General features: G+C 45.0%; 1 protein-coding gene across 1 annotated transcript in view; it reads left to right on the top strand.

Moving 5' to 3' along the window:
• The window catches only part of AGXT2 (alanine--glyoxylate aminotransferase 2), a 68,711-nt gene that overhangs the window by 12,933 nt on the left and 36,380 nt on the right, over positions 1–19,398 (top strand). The window contains exons 2-9 of the mRNA XM_040492642.1: positions 1,769–1,962; positions 3,240–3,505; positions 6,148–6,233; positions 7,968–8,152; positions 10,939–11,062; positions 12,637–12,731; positions 14,783–14,876; positions 15,525–15,618. Coding sequence (XP_040348576.1) covers positions 1,769–1,962; positions 3,240–3,505; positions 6,148–6,233; positions 7,968–8,152; positions 10,939–11,062; positions 12,637–12,731; positions 14,783–14,876; positions 15,525–15,618 — 1,138 coding nt within the window. The remainder of the gene's footprint in view (positions 1–1,768; positions 1,963–3,239; positions 3,506–6,147; positions 6,234–7,967; positions 8,153–10,938; positions 11,063–12,636; positions 12,732–14,782; positions 14,877–15,524; positions 15,619–19,398) is intronic.

The raw sequence follows: 19,398 nt of genomic DNA, 5'->3' as shown, positions 1-19,398 counted from the left end.
TGAAATGAGACACCTGAAATATGAGATTTTCTAGTAAATTGGATTTATCTGAAATCCTTCCAGAATTTTCCCTCCTCTTCAACTCCACGGCTCAAAGATCACTTTGCAAGAGTTGTTATTTATCCTCAGTCATTCTCAGGGACCCTGCTGTGTCATTGGATCAAAGAGCAAAGTTCACTCACAGTTAACTGATAAATTGTTAGTGAACCTGTGCACAAAAAAACAATCCCCTACGATTATTAACTGGACAACCGAATTTGTCAAGTTAATAATTTTCCCCCTTACTTTCCCATAATTTCCAGATTATTTCTATAATTATCAATTATCTTTTTTCAAGAGAGATTCTAATGTTTCCCTAGCTGATAATACATATTCTTAAGCTTCAAGGTAATTCATTATCTGAGAAATAGTGATGGCAAAACCCTCTTAACTGACGTCCGGCTCCTCCTATTGACCAGTCATGTAAACTGGGGTCATTCCTCACCTTTCTGATCTCGTCTATGATGGAGAAAATTATACTAATTTGCGTGAAGGGAAGAGAAGAAACAGACTCAGGGCACAGGTCTCTTAAAGTCCCTGATAAGTCAGAGGCAACATCTGTTGAATACTAATTTTGCCTGTGAACCTCGGGTAAGATCTTGAACTGCTATTTCAAGGGACTCCCGGACAGATGGTGAAGATCTGAGGGAGTCTAAGCTTGTCCCTCCCCCCAGCTTTCAGATTCGGTGGACATCACTGTAAGTCTAAAGTGATCCAGAGACCCAACATCTTGGAAAACATTCTTGTGCAATGTTAGTTGATGACATCTAACTGGAGTGCATTTAAAATGGACATACATTATTTTTTTTTCCTTTTTTAATTTTGTTTAAATCCAGGTTAGTTAACATGTAGTGTAATAATGGTTTCAGGAGTAGAATTTAGTGTTTTGTCACTTACACATAACACCCAGTGCTCATCCCCACAAGTGCCCTCCTTGTGCCCATCACCCATGTAGCCTAACCCCCCACCCACCTTCCCTCCAGCAACCCTCAGTCTCTTCTCTGTATTTAAGAATCGCTTGTGGGGCGCCTGGGTGGCGCAGTCGGTTGAGCGTCCGACTTCAGCCAGGTCAAGATCTCACGGTCCGTGAGTTCGAGCCCCGCGTCAGGCTCTGGGCTGATGGCTCGGAGCCTGGAGCCTGTTTCCGATTCTGTGTCTCCCTCTCTCTCTGCCCCTCCCCCGTTCATGCTCTGTCTCTCTCTGTCCCAAAAATAAATAAACGTTGAAAAAAAAATTAAAAAAAAAAAAAAAAGAATCGCTTGTGCTTTGCCTCCCTCTCTGTTTTTATCTTATTTTTCCTTCCCTTCCTTTCCTTCCCTTCCCCTATGTTCATCTGTTCTGTTTCTTAAATTCCACATATGAGTGAAATCCTATGGTATTTATCCTTCTCTGACTGACTTATTTTGCTTAGCATAACGTACATACATTCTGACCTAGAAACCTCTCTTCAAGGATTCATCCCAAGGGAAAGAAACAAAACAGTTAGTTTAGAGCACAAGATTCTACACCCCAGGATGATGCAGAAAACACAACTGTCTGTCAATAGGGACTCACTAAGCAAAGTATACAGAGACTTCCAGTTTCCACTTCAACATGTAAAGAGCTTGGAAGTGTCACCACCACCCTGACAACAGGAAGCTGGACAAACTGAAAGCCAATGGCTTTTCTGGAGCCCATCGGGGAAGGGAAGTTGCCAAGTGACCTGTCACTGTGAAATCTAGGGATACAGGCAAACCCTGAAAGTCACAGCCTAGACCTTCTTTACCTGGAGCAGCAGCCACTGGAGCCATTACTGGTAGAAACACCTTACGCAGTAACTTTAACAAATTGCTGGGGGCTGAGGGTGGACCAGCATGAGAGTGAGAAACTCGCTGGTTGCCAGAGTCAGAGGACGACCCCAAAGTGCTATGAGCCGTACCTACAGTAGGAATATCGCCAGGCTGCCTTAGTGAAGGTCCCTTCATCGCGCTGGCTGGGGAAGCAGAAGAGTAACCATTGTGAAATACGTCCAGAGACTTCACTTTCCCAAAGATCTAGTCTCTGGGGGAAACGGCTTGGCCAGAGCCCTGCATCAGCTGCGAGAAGGGCATCTCTCCAACTCCAGCCGTCTTTCTGCTTCCTACCTCACCTAAGGGAGGAAGAAAAGAACACAGACAAGGTTTCAGCTGCCTCGAGAGAGTGTTGTTGAGAGCATCTGGGTGGGACACCTGAGAGATGGAGATTCTAAGAAAGAATCCAGTGAATCTAGTTAAGGCCCCTATGTAAACTTCCAAGACTCCAGCGGGTAGAGGTAGAGACCTACTGGTCTCGCGGCTGCCACCCAGGACAAGCCTCTTAAGTGACCCCCCTCGCAGCAAACATGCCACCTAGAAATCTGGAGCGGCCTGCCTCTTCCATCAGTCTGTCCGCGCCCTCCGCATACAGGGGCTAGTTTGTGAACCAACACCTTTTCCCCACCAAGCTCCACCTGTCCTCGCTGCTGTCCCCACTTGTCACTGCCACGCCCAGCCACACGGGCTCCTGGGCCACAGCGGTGGAAAACCTGGGAAAGAGATACTTATAGCAGCCCGGATGGGTCTTAAAAAACTAGCCGTGAGCGAAAAAGAAAGCATACATTTAGATAAACTAAAAGGGCCTCTGCTGCAAACATTATAGACATTTCCCAAGAGTACAAAGCAACAGAAAGACATATATTAACCCCATGAAATAGTTGCCCATGGAGATTCAGGGCGGGGTCAGCAGGAGTGCCAAGTGGGAATTTTAGAAATTGAAATATAATAAAATCAAAACACCCTAACTCCTCAGCTCTCCCCTTCTTGCCCTATTCAGATGCACAGTTGTCCAGGGCCTTCCTCACTATTGGGTTCCCTTCTCCTTCCCTGGAGAGTGCCAACTCCCTTCACTTTTGTCCTCCTTCTCTTCCAGGAGAACCCCAATACCAACACCCATTTCTTTACCCACTCCATGCACATCCTCCTTCTCTCTCTGTCTTATTCACACCCCTCATTTCTCAATCTCTATCCCCTTCAACGCTACCTTGAGCCTTCCCCACAGCCACCACCACCCTCACAGAGAGACGTGCGTCCTGATGAGAACCTGCTGGAACACAAAACTAACAAAACTAGTCCAGAAGACCTATACTTTGTCTGCCCTCCTTCTTTCTTCTGTCTCCCACTTCGTTTTCTTTTCTCTGCCCTAAGGCACCGGTGCCTGCCCTGGAAGCTCTGGGGCTTGGCCCAAGTGAAGGCAGCAACCGCTCCAGAACCCCCCTCGAGCTCCTCCCCTTCTATCCTAAACTCAAAGTCCATCTGGCCAGTGAGCAGTTCAAGCCCTTCCCCCGACCTGCTTCCACAGGTACTGGCTCCCTGGCTGGGAGGGAGGACTCCCGCCGGGAGACACTTGCTGAGAGCTTTGCGCCTGCAGACCTCCTCTTCCAGGATCCCCAAGATGTGCCCTTCCTTGAGCCGTGAGTGGAAACCAGGGGCACGGGGGGGGGGGGGGGAGCTGAGGGTTGGCGAGAGGGGCTGGGCTGGGCTCAGAGTCTGTGGCCTGGGATTCTGGGATTAGGCCTGCATGGGGGCTTGGATCCAGTCCATCTGACAGAGCGATCCTTCCCCAAGCAGCCCCATGCCCCCTGTCCGTGCCCAGTATTTTTCAGGGCCTGCTCTTGCCCTGAAATGAAACCCATGGATAATAAAACCCAACTATGCACAATTTCAGAATGAAAACAATGCGGTATTTTAGCTGTAACATAAAGAAGAAATGAAAGCAATTCAAAATTAAGCATTAACTGCAATAAGCAGATACTCAAGGATGATGACTTTAAAAGACATAAAGCCTCCTCATGAATGTCCACCATGCCCCAGGAGGTAGTATCATTGCCTCAAGCACCCACCTACAGTGCCTAGCCTGCGGGGAATTCTCTCTCTCCCTCTCTTTCTCTCTCCCTTGCCTGCACATGCTCTTGCTCTCTCTGTCTCTCTCTCTCTCTCAAAATAAATAAACTTAAAAAATAAATACATAAAGGTTACCTAATGCACTATGCAGGAATAAGGCATAGTTAGCACTTTAATAAATCACCTTAATGTTCTATGAACTATGTCCATTGTGTATTTTCAAATATTCCTTCCTTCCTCTTCCCTCCCTCCCTCCCTTCCTTCCTCCCTTCCTTCCTTGCTTCCAACATGATTTTATGTATTTCGTTTGGAGCTCTCACTCCACCGTCACATTCCATTCAGTTAGGTGAACCAATGACTGAATCGACCTGCCTTGACTGTTTAAAATCTAGGCTCTTCTTTATGCAGTCCTTCTTCTCAACTCTGTCTCCACTGCCAGCCTACTATCAGAGTTGCTATAGGTTTGGAGTCAAGAGAGCTTCCAGCCTTCTCAACGGGCTGCTCCAATTGTGCAGGCAGGAAAATATGGGACTGAAGGAGTGAAGGGAATTTGAATTCGTAGAAACACTCGGTCTATTTTGTTGCCGTTTCAGAAGAGTAATTAATGTAGATAGACACAATGAAAAGCTTTTCAAAAGGTGAAATTCTCAGAAAACTTAAGGTGTTATTTTTTTCTCATTTCTTTGCTGGCTAGCCGAAAGCCATTTGTTTTTAAAGTAAGAGCAAATTAATGACATTAGTGATTATTTAAAGCAGAAAAGTGAATGGGATCTCTTTGAAAGAAAACATATTCAGAGCTTTTCCTTTCCAGCTTCATTTAAAACACACTTGTTCATTGTGTTTCTCAGGACTGTGACTTCACAGCCACACAAAATACCAACATTTCATCTACCGATTCAGACCTTTATGCTGAGTAAGAGACATCATTTTCTCAGCTCTCCACATGTAATATTATCTTGACACTGACCTTAAGTCTTCAAAATTAGCTGTATTCTTTTCCACAAGGTTTCTAGACGTCTCTTCCCACTGTGATATTCTTTAACTCTATTGTCCCATCCCACTGCTATACACGGGTCAAGATCTGTGCTGGAAAGGAAGGGCAAAAGTGGCCAATGAATGAGAAGAGAAGTAGGCTGGGAGCCTGAATTTTGGAGTTTCATTCTTGTTCTGCAGCTAACTAGCTTGGCAAACTTGAGCAAATTAATTTACCACCACTTGGGTCTGCCTTCCTCGTCTAGAACATAAGCATTTTGACGACAAAAACCTGAGGCCCCTTCCAGCCCCAAATATTAAGTGATTCCTCTGCTGACCTCATCTTTGCTTTGCCACGGTCTGGTCTTGGGTCCTCATGGTCTTTGTGTTGTGTTTGGGAGGAAGGTCTTTGTGTTGTGTTTTGTCTTACACATCTCTATGCACGCATTTGTTATTATGGGACACTGCCTGGCACCTGACTCTCCTGATTCTCTAGGACTAGTCAACAGCCATTCGTTCGCTGTTTACAGAGAGCCAACCTAGTGTCAGGAATTGAAATTGGCACCAGGATTCAGGCACCAAGCAGCTCAAAGCTTAGAAAGCACCTCTATTGACACGGACGATATATTCGATCCATGCACCACAGTGCCAGCAGTCTGACCAACTGAAGAGAGAGATTAGTCCACCTGGCAGGGTGTGGGGGGAGATTGTGAGGGACCGCAGTGGGAAAAAAGATGGCTTCTTCCAATAGCCCCATGATTTTTTTTTTTACTATAGTTGAAAGAAATTCTCCTTTTTTCCTCCAGAAAATGTGTTATTGAGATACCTTAGTTTTTAAGTCCTAACTAAAGGTCGATTCGAAGTATTTTTTAATTTATTTTATTTATTTATTTTTTTAACGTTTTTATTTATTTTTGAGACAGGGAGAGACAGAGTATGAACAGGGGAGGGTCAGAGAGAGGGAGACACAGAATCTGAAACAGGCTCCAGGCTCTGAGCTGTCAGCACACAGCCCGACGTGGGGCTCGAACTCACGGACCGCGAGATCATGACCTGAGCTGAAGTCGGCCACTTAGCCGACTGAGCCACCCAGGCGCCCCTGAAGTATTTTTTTTTTAACTAAGAAATAAACGAAATTGCCTAAGGGTCTTGATTCAGATTACTTAGTATATGTGATTTTTTACAAGCAGGCTAGTTTGCTGTTCAACTGTGGGCCCTAAGTTCACTTTACCCTTGATAGGTGCTTTCTGGACGTCTGTGACCAAGCTTGGTCTCCACACAAAACCCAGAATGCCTTCATGTGACTTCACACCTGAAAAATACCAGGTAAGAGTCAGAATTTTAGGGAAACCCAACAGGGTGGTTCTTCTTGAAAGGGCAAAATTGTTTCCTCAAGAAAAACCCACCAAGGTCCTGCCTGCCGCTTAGCCAGGGCATCCTAGATATTCTACCTACAAGTCACTAGGAGCATCCGAACCCTCTTACTCTGCTCCGTGCTGCTGCATGAATGGGTGTGTGTGAGAGAGACACAGAGCAGAGACTGAGCAACCAAGTGTACAAGAAAGAGACGATCCATCTGTATCACAAGGATACAGATGTAGACACACACACACAAATACATATATCACATTTGTGGTGCCACAGATTTGCTTTTTAAAATGTTCTAGGGGCACATGTGGGGCTCAGTCAGTTAAGTGCTTGACTTGTGATCTCAGCTCAGGTCACGACCTCACAGTTTGTGAGTTCGAGCCCCGCATCATGCTCTCTGCTGCCAGTGCGGAGCCAGCTCCAGATTCTCTGTCCACAAACCCCTCTCTGCCCCTCCTCACTCGCTCTCTTCTCTCGCTCTGTCTTTCTCTCTCTCTCTCTCTCTCTCACACACACACACACGGACACACACACAGACACACAAATAAATAAAAACATTTAAAAACATTTTTAAATATAATTTATTGTCAAATTGGTTTCCATACAACACCCAGTGCTCATCCCAACAGGTGCCCTCCTCGATGCCCATCACCCACTTTCCCCTCTCCCCCACCGTCCCCTCCATCTACCCTTAGTTTGTTCTCAGTCCTTAAGAGTCTCTTATGGTTTGCCTCCCTCCCTCTCTGTAAAAACATTTTTAAAAAGCAAAATAAAATATTGCTCTGGGAGCATCTGGGTGGCTCAGTCATTTAAGCCTCCAACTCTTGATTTCGGCTCAGGTCATGATCTCACAGTTTCATGGGTTGGATCTCCACATCAGGCTCTGCACCAACAGAGCACATCTCTCATCCTCCCCCACTCACTCTCTCTGTCTCTCTCTCAAAATAAATAAATAAACTGTAAAAATAAATAAATAAAATGTTGTTCTGATTTTGATTACCTCATATGGCACTACGCGATCTGACCTTCACGAGTCCTTCCTTCCAAACTAGGAAGTTATAATTTTGCTCTCAGACTAAGAAATATCAGGCACTCTCTGCTCTCTCTCCCTCTGTCTATCCCCCCTCCCTTCCTCCCTCCCTTCCTTTCCATACCCTTTATTCTACATGACACTCACAGATTAGAAATTGTAGATTCAGCAGCCGGGACGGGCCCACAAAGAAGAGCGGTATAGGAGAAAGTTTTGATAATTAAAGACATGAACACCACCAGCGCCTCCTTTGTTTATTCTCAAAAAAAAAAAAAAAATGCAGGGAAAAAAAGAAAGAGAGTCAAGACATTACTGCAGACATTTACTTCCAAAGTCTTTTTATTTTATTCTACAGCTAAAAGGAATTCAAAGACAAGACTTTCCATTTAGAGGTAGAATATTTCAGCCTCCTTCTTCCATGTATGATCTAGAAAGGGATCGAAGGGACACATTAATAATGTCCTGTTCTTGAGAGAAAGGACCTGGGGCAAAGAGGGAACATGGGGCAAATACAGCCACTTGTGGGCACATCACAGCAGCCTAATGCTCGGTCAGTAGAGAGGCAAGGCACACGGCATGTGACCTGCTGTTGATCTGGTAAGAAATGTGGAGCTCTTAAGGAAAAGGGAGATCTTATACACTGAAATCTTGCCTTTTCGCAGTCCCTCGCCTATGACCGCGTCCTGGAGGTCCACAGGCTGCATCTTCCTCCTGTCCCGACTGCATATTTTCCGAAGCCTTTGCTGCTCCACCAGGGTCACATGGAATGGCTATTTGACCATGAGGGAAACAGATACCTGGATTGCTTTTCTGGGATTGTCACCGTCAGTGTTGGTCACTGCCACCCGTGAGTGTCCTCAAATTCCAGTCTTTTTACTCCAGAAGAATATATGGAGTACAGGCTAATGCTCATGTTCGTGATCCAGAACTCTGGTTAAACATTCTCTCTCCTTAGGCATATCCCAGTTTCTGGCTGACACGCTCCCTGCTATTTCCTGGGTAACAAAAAAATCTTTGCACCGCACTTTCTGTTTTCTTGACAAGGCAAGGGTCATTCATTCCCAGGCAGCATGGCGTGTACCACGTGATGGGAGCATTGCTGTGTATGTGTGTGTTCGCCCTCGCTAGAAACAGCTTCCCAAAGAAAGGCAACACACTGAGGAATAGGCAGAAAGAAGGGAAGGGAGGCAGTTCTCAGAGAGCCGTGGGGCAGGTGTGTGGGGTGTGGGGTGATGAAATGAGAAATCACTTCTAGCCTAAGGCTCTCCATCACCCCTGACTGATAGATGAGGCAAGAAAGCATGGTAAGAGAAAGATGGAATCAGAGCTGGAAATTTACATTAGAAACATATGGATGCGTCAATCCTAAGATTCTCTGGCTCTTTGGTCATCAGTGCACCCACACGAATGTTCTCGGCAGGGTCTTCTGTGGTCCTCTTGGTTTTGATGCCATTATCTCATTTTAATGCCTATTTTTCTCTTGTCTTTCATAATCTGACCAACAAAACTCACGTGAAGCGGAACCAAAATAAAGCAGCAAGCCAAAATGAATTGAATAAGTTTGGGTCCTTCTGTCAAAAGTAGGAGCAAAGGGTCTTCTGGAGACGCTGTCGGGTGGTAGGAGTGAGTTGTAATCCCAGGGTCTGGCCTCACCAATTCCTGCCACAGCCTTCCTATTTCTGTCTCCGGGAGTCACTGGTCCCATGCGAGGTTCTAAGGAGCATGTAAAATAAAATTCTGGTGCAGTCTAAAACATACAATAAACACACATGAAGGAAGGAAAAGATAAACAAAGTAGTGAAACGTTTTACACGTTCTCATGAATAATGTTGGGCATCGTCCCCGTTAGTCCACCACTCACTGCTTTCATGACCTCTGTGCTTCTCCTGATCTCCCTCTGACCCTGAAGCTTGCCCTCTGACCCCCTGACTCAAGGGGCCCCAGCCTCTTCCCTTCACCCTCTGCTCTTCTCTCTATACCCTCTTCGTGCATTAATACTCTGCCCCTAGTCTCAGCTCCACCCCTTTTCCCCATCCTGATCATTTTGTGACATTTTCAGCAGCCTGCCCCAACTCTCTCTTTCATCTTGCTCCCTCGCCAAGCTACTATAATAACTCTAATAAGCCCAGAGTGGGCATTAAGGCGCCCCACATTTCCTGCAGCCTCCAGGACACCCCCCCACACACACACCCCATGATATTCCACCATCAGCTAAAATCCAACATTAGCGCCAAATCCATCAAACCCTCTCCTATAATATTTCTATTTCCATATTCATGTATTCAAAGTGCACAAGTGAGCCTCCTACCTGTGAAGGAGCTGGGAGGCCACTGGCTGCATGTCTCAACTAATCCATGAGTTTCCCCAATGTTACAGGCAAGAATGGTGAAGTCATCTTCGACTCTTCCCTGCCAGAGGCAACCTGATACTGAGATCCAGCTTTCCCTCCACTGAAATGCCTCTCCTACTGGCCCCTACTGGTTCCCACCAAACCCAGTCTCTAGAACCTCTCTTTCTGGCACACCTGGAAGGCTACCTTGTCCTCATGACTGGATTCACCATTACCAGTCTTACCCTTTTCAATCTACCCTCATGGGGCTCACATATTTACTTTGCAAAAAAACGCTTTCGTCAATTATCTGTTAACTGTAAGAGTTCATTGATTGTCTGCAATTTTCTAAAATGAGTCATAAAACCCAGACCACAGAAGTTAGTTGGTAAAGGGCCCCATGAAAAAAATACATTTTAAAAACCCTGTAAACTCCATCTCCCTCCTGGGGAGAAATAGTATGTATTTGTCTAATAAGAGCACTGGCAAGTCCTGCAGTAAAGAAATCTGTTTGAACTGGTACTTCTCAAAATCACTTAATTATTATTTATTTAACCACTTCACTGATTCTTTTTTGAGAGAAAATTATTAGTAACAAACAGAACTGGTGTGTACCTTTAGCCATTGATGCCCTTTGGATCAAGTTTAAATATCCTGGCTTATGTTTTCAAGGCATTCCTAGTCAGGTCCTACCTCTCTATGTACCCTAAGTTCTTACTATCCTTCAACGCCAACCTTCTGACCCTTCACAGGATATGGTTTCATAGTTACAAAGCGTTCATCCAAAGTGACCACTATTAGGAAGCAGATATTGGAATCTCCTCTGAAGGAAGAAGGCCTGCTCTTGTATACATGTGTTTGATGTATCTGTAACTCTTTAGAAGAATAAAATGAAAAGACACCTGGGCTTAGATATAGTCCTCTTTAGTTTGGAAACTGTTTAAAGGGTACTTAATAAGAAATCCTAATCAGAAGAGAATCTATGTCCCAAACTCCCTCCTAAAATAGGACTTTCTTTTCTAAAATCTCTAAGGGATAATCATTCGGTCTCCTTTTGAACACTTCCCTTGGCGAAGACCCCATTACCTTTCAAGGCACCCATCCCATTGCCAGACAGCTCTACTGGTTACAGTTCTTCCTCACATGTGGATGAAACCAGCCTCTTGAAACTATTTGAGAACTAGCCATAGATTCAGGGTCAATGGCTGGGGTGTGTGTGTGTGTGTGTGTGTGTGTGTGTGTGTGTGTTTTGGAGGAACGTGCCCACTGGCTGCGTGGGGAACTCAGCTCTTGTGTTTATCCAGGAAGGTGAACGCAGTGGCACAAAAGCAGCTTGGACGCCTGTGGCACACAAGCGCCCTCTTTTTCCACTCTCCAACCCATGAGTTCGCAGAGAAGCTTTTGGCACTTCTTCCAGAGCCTCTAAAGGTATGATGATCCCATCTTAAAGGAACAGGGGTCTCATGACCCCATGAGAGCTTCCCGAGGAAGCAGGAATATGAACAGGGAATTTGGTCCACGAGTCGAACATCTGAAATAGTGAGCTAATAGCCATTTCTGAGAGCAATCGAGGAGAAAGTGGGAATTATGAATTGCTGGTGAAGCCAGCCAGCGTTCACTCGTCACCTCCAAGCCTCTGCCTCTTCTCGAAGTTCTCCTCACTGCCACATCTCTGCAAAATCATTTAGCAGAAGCCCCAGTGCTCCTTTATGGACACTCTGCTCTATGTTCCTCAAGAGTTTTTCATCTCTTTGCTCCAGGGCTCCTCTACGAATTCATTTGTATGTCTCCTGTTATAGAGTGGAGCCAATTTTTTTATGTTTATTTATTGATTTTTGAGAGAGACAAAGAGAGCACTAGGAAGGGAGGGACAGAGAGAGAGGGAGAGAGAGAATCCCTAGCAGGCTCTGGGCTATCAGCGCAGAGCCCGACGTGGGGCTAGATCTCACAAACCACGAGATCGTGACCTGAGCCGAAATCAAGAGTAAGACACTTAACCAACTGAGCCACGCAGGCGCCCCCAAAGTGGAGCCATTTTTTGATAAAATTAATATCCTGTTCAGTTCATTTGCTCTAAGATGCACTTAGACATTTTTTTGCTAAACGAGATGTTTTTCTGCATCAGAAATGACTGGTTTTTAACTGAATTGAGATGTTAAAATGTCGGCCAAGATTTGCACTTCAGGATTCAATAAGTTAGTATATATATAAGAATATACATAGTACCTGTAGATATATATAATACAGATGTATAACATGTAAATATAGTACTATATGTAATATATGTATAGTGCCCAGTACCTGGTATTGGCTTTTCTTACTATAGCTTCTCTATCTACTTCACCCTCTGCAAGAAATGAAGAAAGCTGGGCTAGAGGCAACCTAAGTCTAGCCCAGTCATGCTCACAGAGGCGCAGAAGCAGGGACATCAGCAAGGACACAAGCTCATGCTTCCCAGGCCCCGAGCCCGGAGGACCCAGTTCCCTTCAGTTCTCCCCTTTCTCTTAGCCAAGAGGAGCTGCGTGTTTTGTGTGTTCGCTTGTTTTCTCAACATTAACACACACCAAACAGACAAGCAGGGACATCCTCTGAGACTACAGGACCAGGGAGCCTGCCTTGTCCAAGCCTTCAGAACCCTGTCGGGTGGTTGTGGTTCAGGAGCTAAGCAACCCGGTCCTCAGATCCACTCATCCACTAACCACTACATACCCTTCAGCGGGTCTCCCATCTTGGCATTTTGTAGAGCATTGAATAAAGCCAGTGAAAGTCGAGAAGTTTCACAACTGGGACAATCCTTAGCCAGTTTTGTATCTCTAGCACTTAGCAGCTGCTCACTGAAAAGCTGTAGAATTCATATAGTACTTGAGTGATAGAGCTGCTTTTCTGAAAGGAACCCTCCTTCCTAATTAGAGGCTGGGACACAGTCTTAGCAATTTTGAATTAATTGGGGAAGAAGGGCATAAATTAATGTATGAGGCCTTGTGTCTTCTGTTTCCCTCCAGGTCATTTTCTTTGTGAACAGTGGCTCCGAAGCCAATGACCTAGCCATGCTGATGGCCAGAGCACACACAAATCGCACAGACCTTATTTCTTTCAGGTAATCACACCTTGGAATATTCAACTTTGATAACATTGACTTACCCCAATACTAAATGTGCATCTTTAAAATATAGCATGGGGAAGGCGGAGGGGTGCTTTCCCAGGAGCATCATTCTGATTTTAGAGTAGTATCAGTGAAATGAATTTTATGACTGGATAACCCCATCTAAACTGGCCTCATTCAAGGTAGGGGTCCCTGACTGGGGTAAAAAACAGCTTGGAGTACTACTTATGTCATAGATTATCTGATAAAATTAAATAGATGGTCATTTGACAGTTTTTGGACTCTGAAGGTATGGTATTGACCACGATATATGCCAAGTGGTGAATAACTGGTCTATATGCGTAGATGCCCACGGCTCTACCATATGACAGTGGACACATTTTCATCTCTGCTTATGATCAGGAGCCCTCTACTTACTTCTTAGTGCCAGTGGCACTAAATTTTCACCTCTTCTCCTCCCTAAGTTCAGAGGATACATATTGAACCTGTATATTTCTACTTCTCTGGGTGACTTTTGAAAATTGACAACGTAACAGATTAATTATAAACCCTTGGTAGCTATATTAGCATTAAAAACAATAGAAAACAGCATTTTGTTTGCAGTGTCTTCCTTTGGGTAATTTTATATAGCACCTTTTTTAATGTATTTATTTTTGAGACAGAGAGAGAGCATGAGATGGGGAGTGGCAGAGAGGGAGACAGAGGATCTGAAGTGGGCTTTGTACTGACAGCGGACAACTGATGTGGGGCTCAAACTCACGAACCATAAGATCACGTACTGAGCCAAAGTCTGATGCTTAACTACCTGAGCCACCCAGGTGCCCCTGTATAGCACTTTCAAGCATTATCTTTTAATAAGGTTTATGTCAGAGGGTGACTTACAGTAAAAGTACATGGAATGAAGAGATAGTCCCATTCTTTTACCTGTCTGGCCATAGATTCTGTCTCATTTCCAAAGAAGATCTGATGACCACAGCACATCCAATACTGCACATTCCATATAATATGCCCCACAGTAACTATAGGCATAAGGAAACATTTACTGTCAAAGAAATATGGCAATAAAAAATGTGACTGATGTTTTACCCAAATAAACCTCCCAGAATATACATGTCCAGATAAGTATTGATCTATTCAAAGTGGACATGTGTTGCTAGGGTTCAACACACAGTTGTGTCTCCTCTTTCAAGATAGATGACCATCCTTTTGAATAGCCTTAATAATCCTAAATCCTCATTTAAGGGTGATTTTGATTTGAGAATTATCAAAACCCATTTGAAGCCAAGATGGGTGATCAGAATGATTTATACTAACTGTGGTAGTTTCAGGTTCAAAAAGAAACAAAACCTGTGTTGTTGTTTTTTTATACACCAGATAAGGTGGCTCATGAGGCATTTGCACAACAGCGACATCACAGAACAAATATTTGGTTTCTCAAGGTGACTGCTTAAAAGAATAATACTCGGGGCGCCTGGGTGGCACAGTCGGTTAAGCGTCCGACTTCAGCCAGGTCACGATCTCACGGTCTGTGGGTTCGAGCCCCGCGTCGGGCTCTGGGCTGATGGCTCAGAGCCTGGAGCCTGTTTCCGATTCTGTGTCTCCCTCTCTCTCTGCCCCTCCCCCGTTCATGCTCTGTCTCTCTCTGTCCCAAAAATAAATAAACGTTGAAAAAAAAATTAAAAAAAAAAAAAAAGAATAATACTCATTGAATATAATTCCGGACGTGTTGCTAAAAGATGAGTCTCTTTGCTTAAGAGTGACTAAGTAGGGCAGGTGCCAAGGTCAGAGTTCTTGCCCAGATACTCTCCAGATCTTCCTTTCACAATTTCGTGTCTATGACACCATCAGAAAAGACAAATAAGTAAATTCTCCTGGCATAGGCTCAGAAGGTTTCTTAGAAATCATTGGAGTTACACATTAATGGTGTTCTATGTTGTCTCCATAGGCTTCACAGATCTTCTCTTTTGTCCTACACAATAGTCCACAGGCCAGCGATCAAAGAAAACTGAACCTGACCCCATCTTCTCACTGTTTCTTCTCTGCAGAGGTGCCTACCATGGGTGCAGTCCATACACACTTGGCTTGACAAACGTAGGGCCCTTCAGGATGGAGCTCCCCAGTGGGCTGGGCTGCCAATCAGTGAGTTTTGAGATTTTGGTCTGGTTTCTCTAAAGTCTGCTCTGCACGTGGTATGACCGATCAGATTTTCCCAGTATCAGGATCAGAAACGCATATGAAGAATATCATTCATCAGGGGCCAAATTTTACTTACTTGAACCAAAGCCCCCTTGGAGGAAACCTTTAGTAGAAAGGCCTTCAGACTCTGAGCAATTAATTATAGGGATTTTTACAACTCGTTTTGCTTTGAAAATAAAATCAGGTAAACTGCAAATGAATGCATTGAGATTAGTTCTCAGAGCCTCGAATGCATAAGATTTCTACAGAGCCATTCTTGTACTCACCTTTTGTTCTCACTTACTGTACCCACCTGAACATCAAATCAGATACCTAATTATTCCTATTCTTTCAGATGCCCTTACCCATATAACTCTTGAGCAAGTTGTTTCCAGGCTGGCACTGAAGTCAGTTTCCTTTGTAAAGTGCCCACATAACTGGTTTCTAAGAAAAAATTATCTTTTCAAACCAAAGTATTAGGTTTTTGTCCTAAGTGGGAGAGGAGTATGGGAGGAATCTCAATATCAAATTAAGAAGCCCTCCTATCCTGACTGGTATCATATGTGTCTTGTCCTCACAGTTTTGCCAAATGCCTTCTTTTGTCATTTGCAGACAATGTGCCCAGATGTTTTCCGGGGCCCCTGGGGAGGAAGCCACTGTCGAGATTCTCCAGTGCAAACAATTAGAAAATGCAGCTGTGCACCAGGTTCAACTGGGCAGGGAGGGGGGTGCGGGGTGGCCGGGAGGGTGGGTAACGAAACCGAGAAAGGCCGAACCGTTACTCAGTGAACAGATTTGAACCAATGGAAAAGGGAAGAGCCAAAGGAAACAAAACTGGAAAGCAAGCCCTCGTAGCGTCAACATGCATCATGCCTACTACCGCTGTGCTCTCTGGCTGTGAGGGGAGCATCTCTGGCCATCAGAGCCAAGCTAAACAAACTCCCACCTGATACTTCATTAAAGGAGCTCTGCTATCAGCTTGAAAAGAGAACACGGTTGGTGGGATTGTTTACCAATTCCCAACGGAGGAGGGGGAGAGGGAAAAGAATACTTTCAGCCGTTTCAAAACTCGGGTCAGGAAGTTCCCCCAAGGGACTCAGAATGCCAGCCAAAATGAGGACATCTGTCAAAACTTAAGGCCATTGCCAAAGTCTGTAGACATCTCTGGCAAATGTTTTAAAGGCATTCTCAAAAGGAGAGTTCCCATTTACCAACTGCATTTATATTTGCATTCTCTACCTATTCTTACCAGAGGGGAGAGATGGAAGCAGCAATTCTCTGCTAATCAGCAGTCTCCCCGTGCTTGTCGGCACAGTTCAGGACCTCCGAATAGCTGCTTCTAAGTAATGCTGAAAGAAAGAGCTCAATGCTTCTGCCCAAGACGCTTAATGGAACACTTTTGAGTCACTCGGCTTGAAAAAATGCAAATGGAAGTCTTAGAAATCAGCTTTGAAAGGAAGAAAGAAGATTCACAGTCACCTTAAAATTCAGATAGGATAATGGCAAAATGGAGACGGGGGGGTAAAAGAATGAGCATTGAAATAGGATGCCGTGGTCACAGAACTTAAAACTCTAAGGAAATTTAAAGCTATATTAAAAAAAAAAAAACCCTCCCCTCTCCACTTTAAAAAAGCGGGAAACCAAGGTCCACACCTGAGAGGCAGCAGAGCTAGGACTTGACCCCAAGCCTTCTGACTCCAAACCACTGCTCCCTACCTATGGCTACCCCTGTTCACACTGGCTTGCCAGCAGGATGAACCCAGGCTTAAAAATAATTCCTGTTCTGGCCAGGATTGAGGGGACCCACGAAGTCAGGTGACCTGGATTCCACTCCCAGCCCCAGCTGGTTCAGCTGCAAGCAAAGGCTCCATCTGTCACCTCGGCTTTCTCATTTGTAAGACACAGATGGCAGCAGCTGCCCCCAACCCCTCATTACAAGGCTTCATGAGATCAAGAGAGGAGAGTTTTGGGTACAGAAAGGCAGATAATAGCAATACCAAGGGTACCTGTAGAGCCGGACCCACATGTCCTACCTGGAAGGCATCGAGAACTAAACTCGGTTTCATGCACCTCATCGACCTCAATCTGACCACAACGCGGACAGCAGAGAGCCTAGCAAGCAGAAGCCCTCAAGGGCTGGCCCTCTCCTTCCCTCCCTACTCTGTGTCCCTGCCTTTCTCCATCCTCTCTGCCTCCTCCCTCTTCGAGGCTTTCTCTGCTTAGGCCAATTTGAAAATACTAGAACCCCATGGTCATCTCTCCAGGGGCCTCCGGAGGCTTAATGATAGTGACAGACATACCCTTCTGCTCCTCTGAACTGTTGTCTTTGGCATATCTGATGTCAGCTGTTTTCTTAGCTCACATCCTCAAGAGACACAACTGATATATGTATTCAAACAGAATTGCAATACAAAAAGAGACTTCACACTCCTCCAGGGCTTTGGGGAACTGCGTAGTGTTTGGTCTTTGTTGCAAAAAGGTGTAGTCACATGTTTGCAAATGCAACCCAGCTCGTAAAGTACTTTGAGTGTAGAAGATTCCGGTTCTCCGTTCCTCTTAGGGTGCGTTCACTGGGCGCTTACAGGTACCAATCTTGGTGGAAGTTCTTTCAGTTCAGGATTAGGTCATCATTGCCCACATGGGCATAAGCAGGAGTCCAGGTTGTGAAGCTGATATAGATGTTTCTGCGGTAGATTACGTCACCTTCCTCTATCCTTTTGCCGGGATTTTGTCTTGCCAAGTGTTCATTCCGGGCCCTGAATTTAGGGCGGAAGCTGTGACGACATCCACCTCCCAAAGCCCACTGCCCCACAATGCCCCAGACCTCGTCCTCGTCATGTCATTGTTCTTCACCTTTTGCAAGATGAGCTTCCTTTTCCTGAAACATTGTTCTTCCTTGGCTCTTCACTCTATTTAACTGTTTCTATACCACCAGCTAAAATAAAAACTCTCGGGGCGCCTGGGTGGCGCAGTCGGTTAAGTGTCCGACTTCAGCCAGGTCACGATCTCACGGTCCGTGAGTTCGAGCCCCGCGTCAGGCTCTGGGCTGATGGCTCAGAGCCTGGAGCCTGTTTCCGATTCTGTGTCTCCCTCTCTCTCTGCCCCTCGCTCGTTCATGCTCTGTCTCTCTCTGTCCCAAAAATAAAAATAAAACGTTGAAAAAAAAATAAAAATAAAAATAAAAACTCTCCATCTCCACTCAGTTGTTTGAATGGTATACGGGGAACATCCACTAGTTACACCCTTGTTGTCATGGTGATGCCACCGCACCATGTCTCTCTCCAGAGGCAGCCTGACCTGGAGTTACATCAATGAGTTCAGGAAGTAAATGTGAAATGAAGTAAACAACTGATTACAGGAGGTGACCCCTCTCGTCACTGAACTCGTGGGCAAGCGGGGGACAAATCATGAAAGGTCTATCACAGGTTCACGCAAAGCCTGCTCTCAGTTTGGTTTTGGCCAGATGTCAGCCATTGGGGTTGACTTTGCTCCACGCTCCCCCCTCTCTCCTTACAGATGGGCATGCTAAATTTCCAAATTATTTCTTTTCATATGTGATCCATCCTTTAGAGTCATCCTAGGTTCTCTGCCTTTCTTAATAAAAACCAAAAAATGGACTCTCTACAGGCGTGGGTTTACCTGTCTAGTATATCCTCTCCGCAAGCAACATAAGCAATGCCAAAAATGTGCTTTCTGGATTTGGTATCCTTTTCCTTCCTTCTTTCTTCACACTTCCAGCCCCTAATTCCAATAACCTAGCCATGCGAGTTTTCCCAAACATCACATGTACCTTAAAACATGTTTGGGGCCAGGTAGTGTTTTTTCCAGTTTTATTTATTTATTTTTCAATATATGAAATTTATTGTCAAATTGGTTTCCATACAACACCCAGTGCTCATCCCAAAAGGTGCCCTCCTCAATACCCATCACCCACCCTCCCCTCCCTCCCACCCCCCATCAACCCTCAGTTTGTTCTCAGTTTTTAAGAGTCTCTTATGCTTTGGCTCTCTCCCACTCTAACCTCTTTTTTTTCTTTTCCTTCACCTCCCCCATGGATTTCTGTTAAGTTTCTCAGGATCCACATAAGAGTGAAACCATATGGCATCTGTCTTTCTCTGTATGGCTTATTTCACTTAGCATCACACTCTCCAGTTCCATCCACGTTGCTACAAAAGGCCATATTTCATTCTTTCTCATTGCCACGTAGTATTGCATTGTGTATATAAACCACAATTTCTTTATCCATTCAGTTGATGGACATTTCGGCTCTTTCCATAATTTGGCTATTGTTGAGAGTGCTGCTATAAACATTGGGGTACAAGTGCCCCTATGCATCAGTACTCCTGTGTCCCTTGGATAAATTCCTAGCAGTGCTATTGCTGGGTCATAGGGTAGGTCTGTTTTTAATTTTCTGAGGAACCTCCACACTGCTTTCCAGAGCGGCTGCACCAGTTTGCATTCCCACCAACAGTGCAAGAGGGTTCCC

The sequence above is a fragment of the Herpailurus yagouaroundi genome, unplaced genomic scaffold, assembly GCF_014898765.1.
Source record: "Herpailurus yagouaroundi ecotype Mexico unplaced genomic scaffold, PumYag 29, whole genome shotgun sequence".
NCBI lineage: Eukaryota > Metazoa > Chordata > Mammalia > Carnivora > Felidae > Herpailurus > Herpailurus yagouaroundi.
Note: the sequence above shows the minus strand (reverse complement) of the source record. Positions and strands in the feature narration are given on the sequence as shown.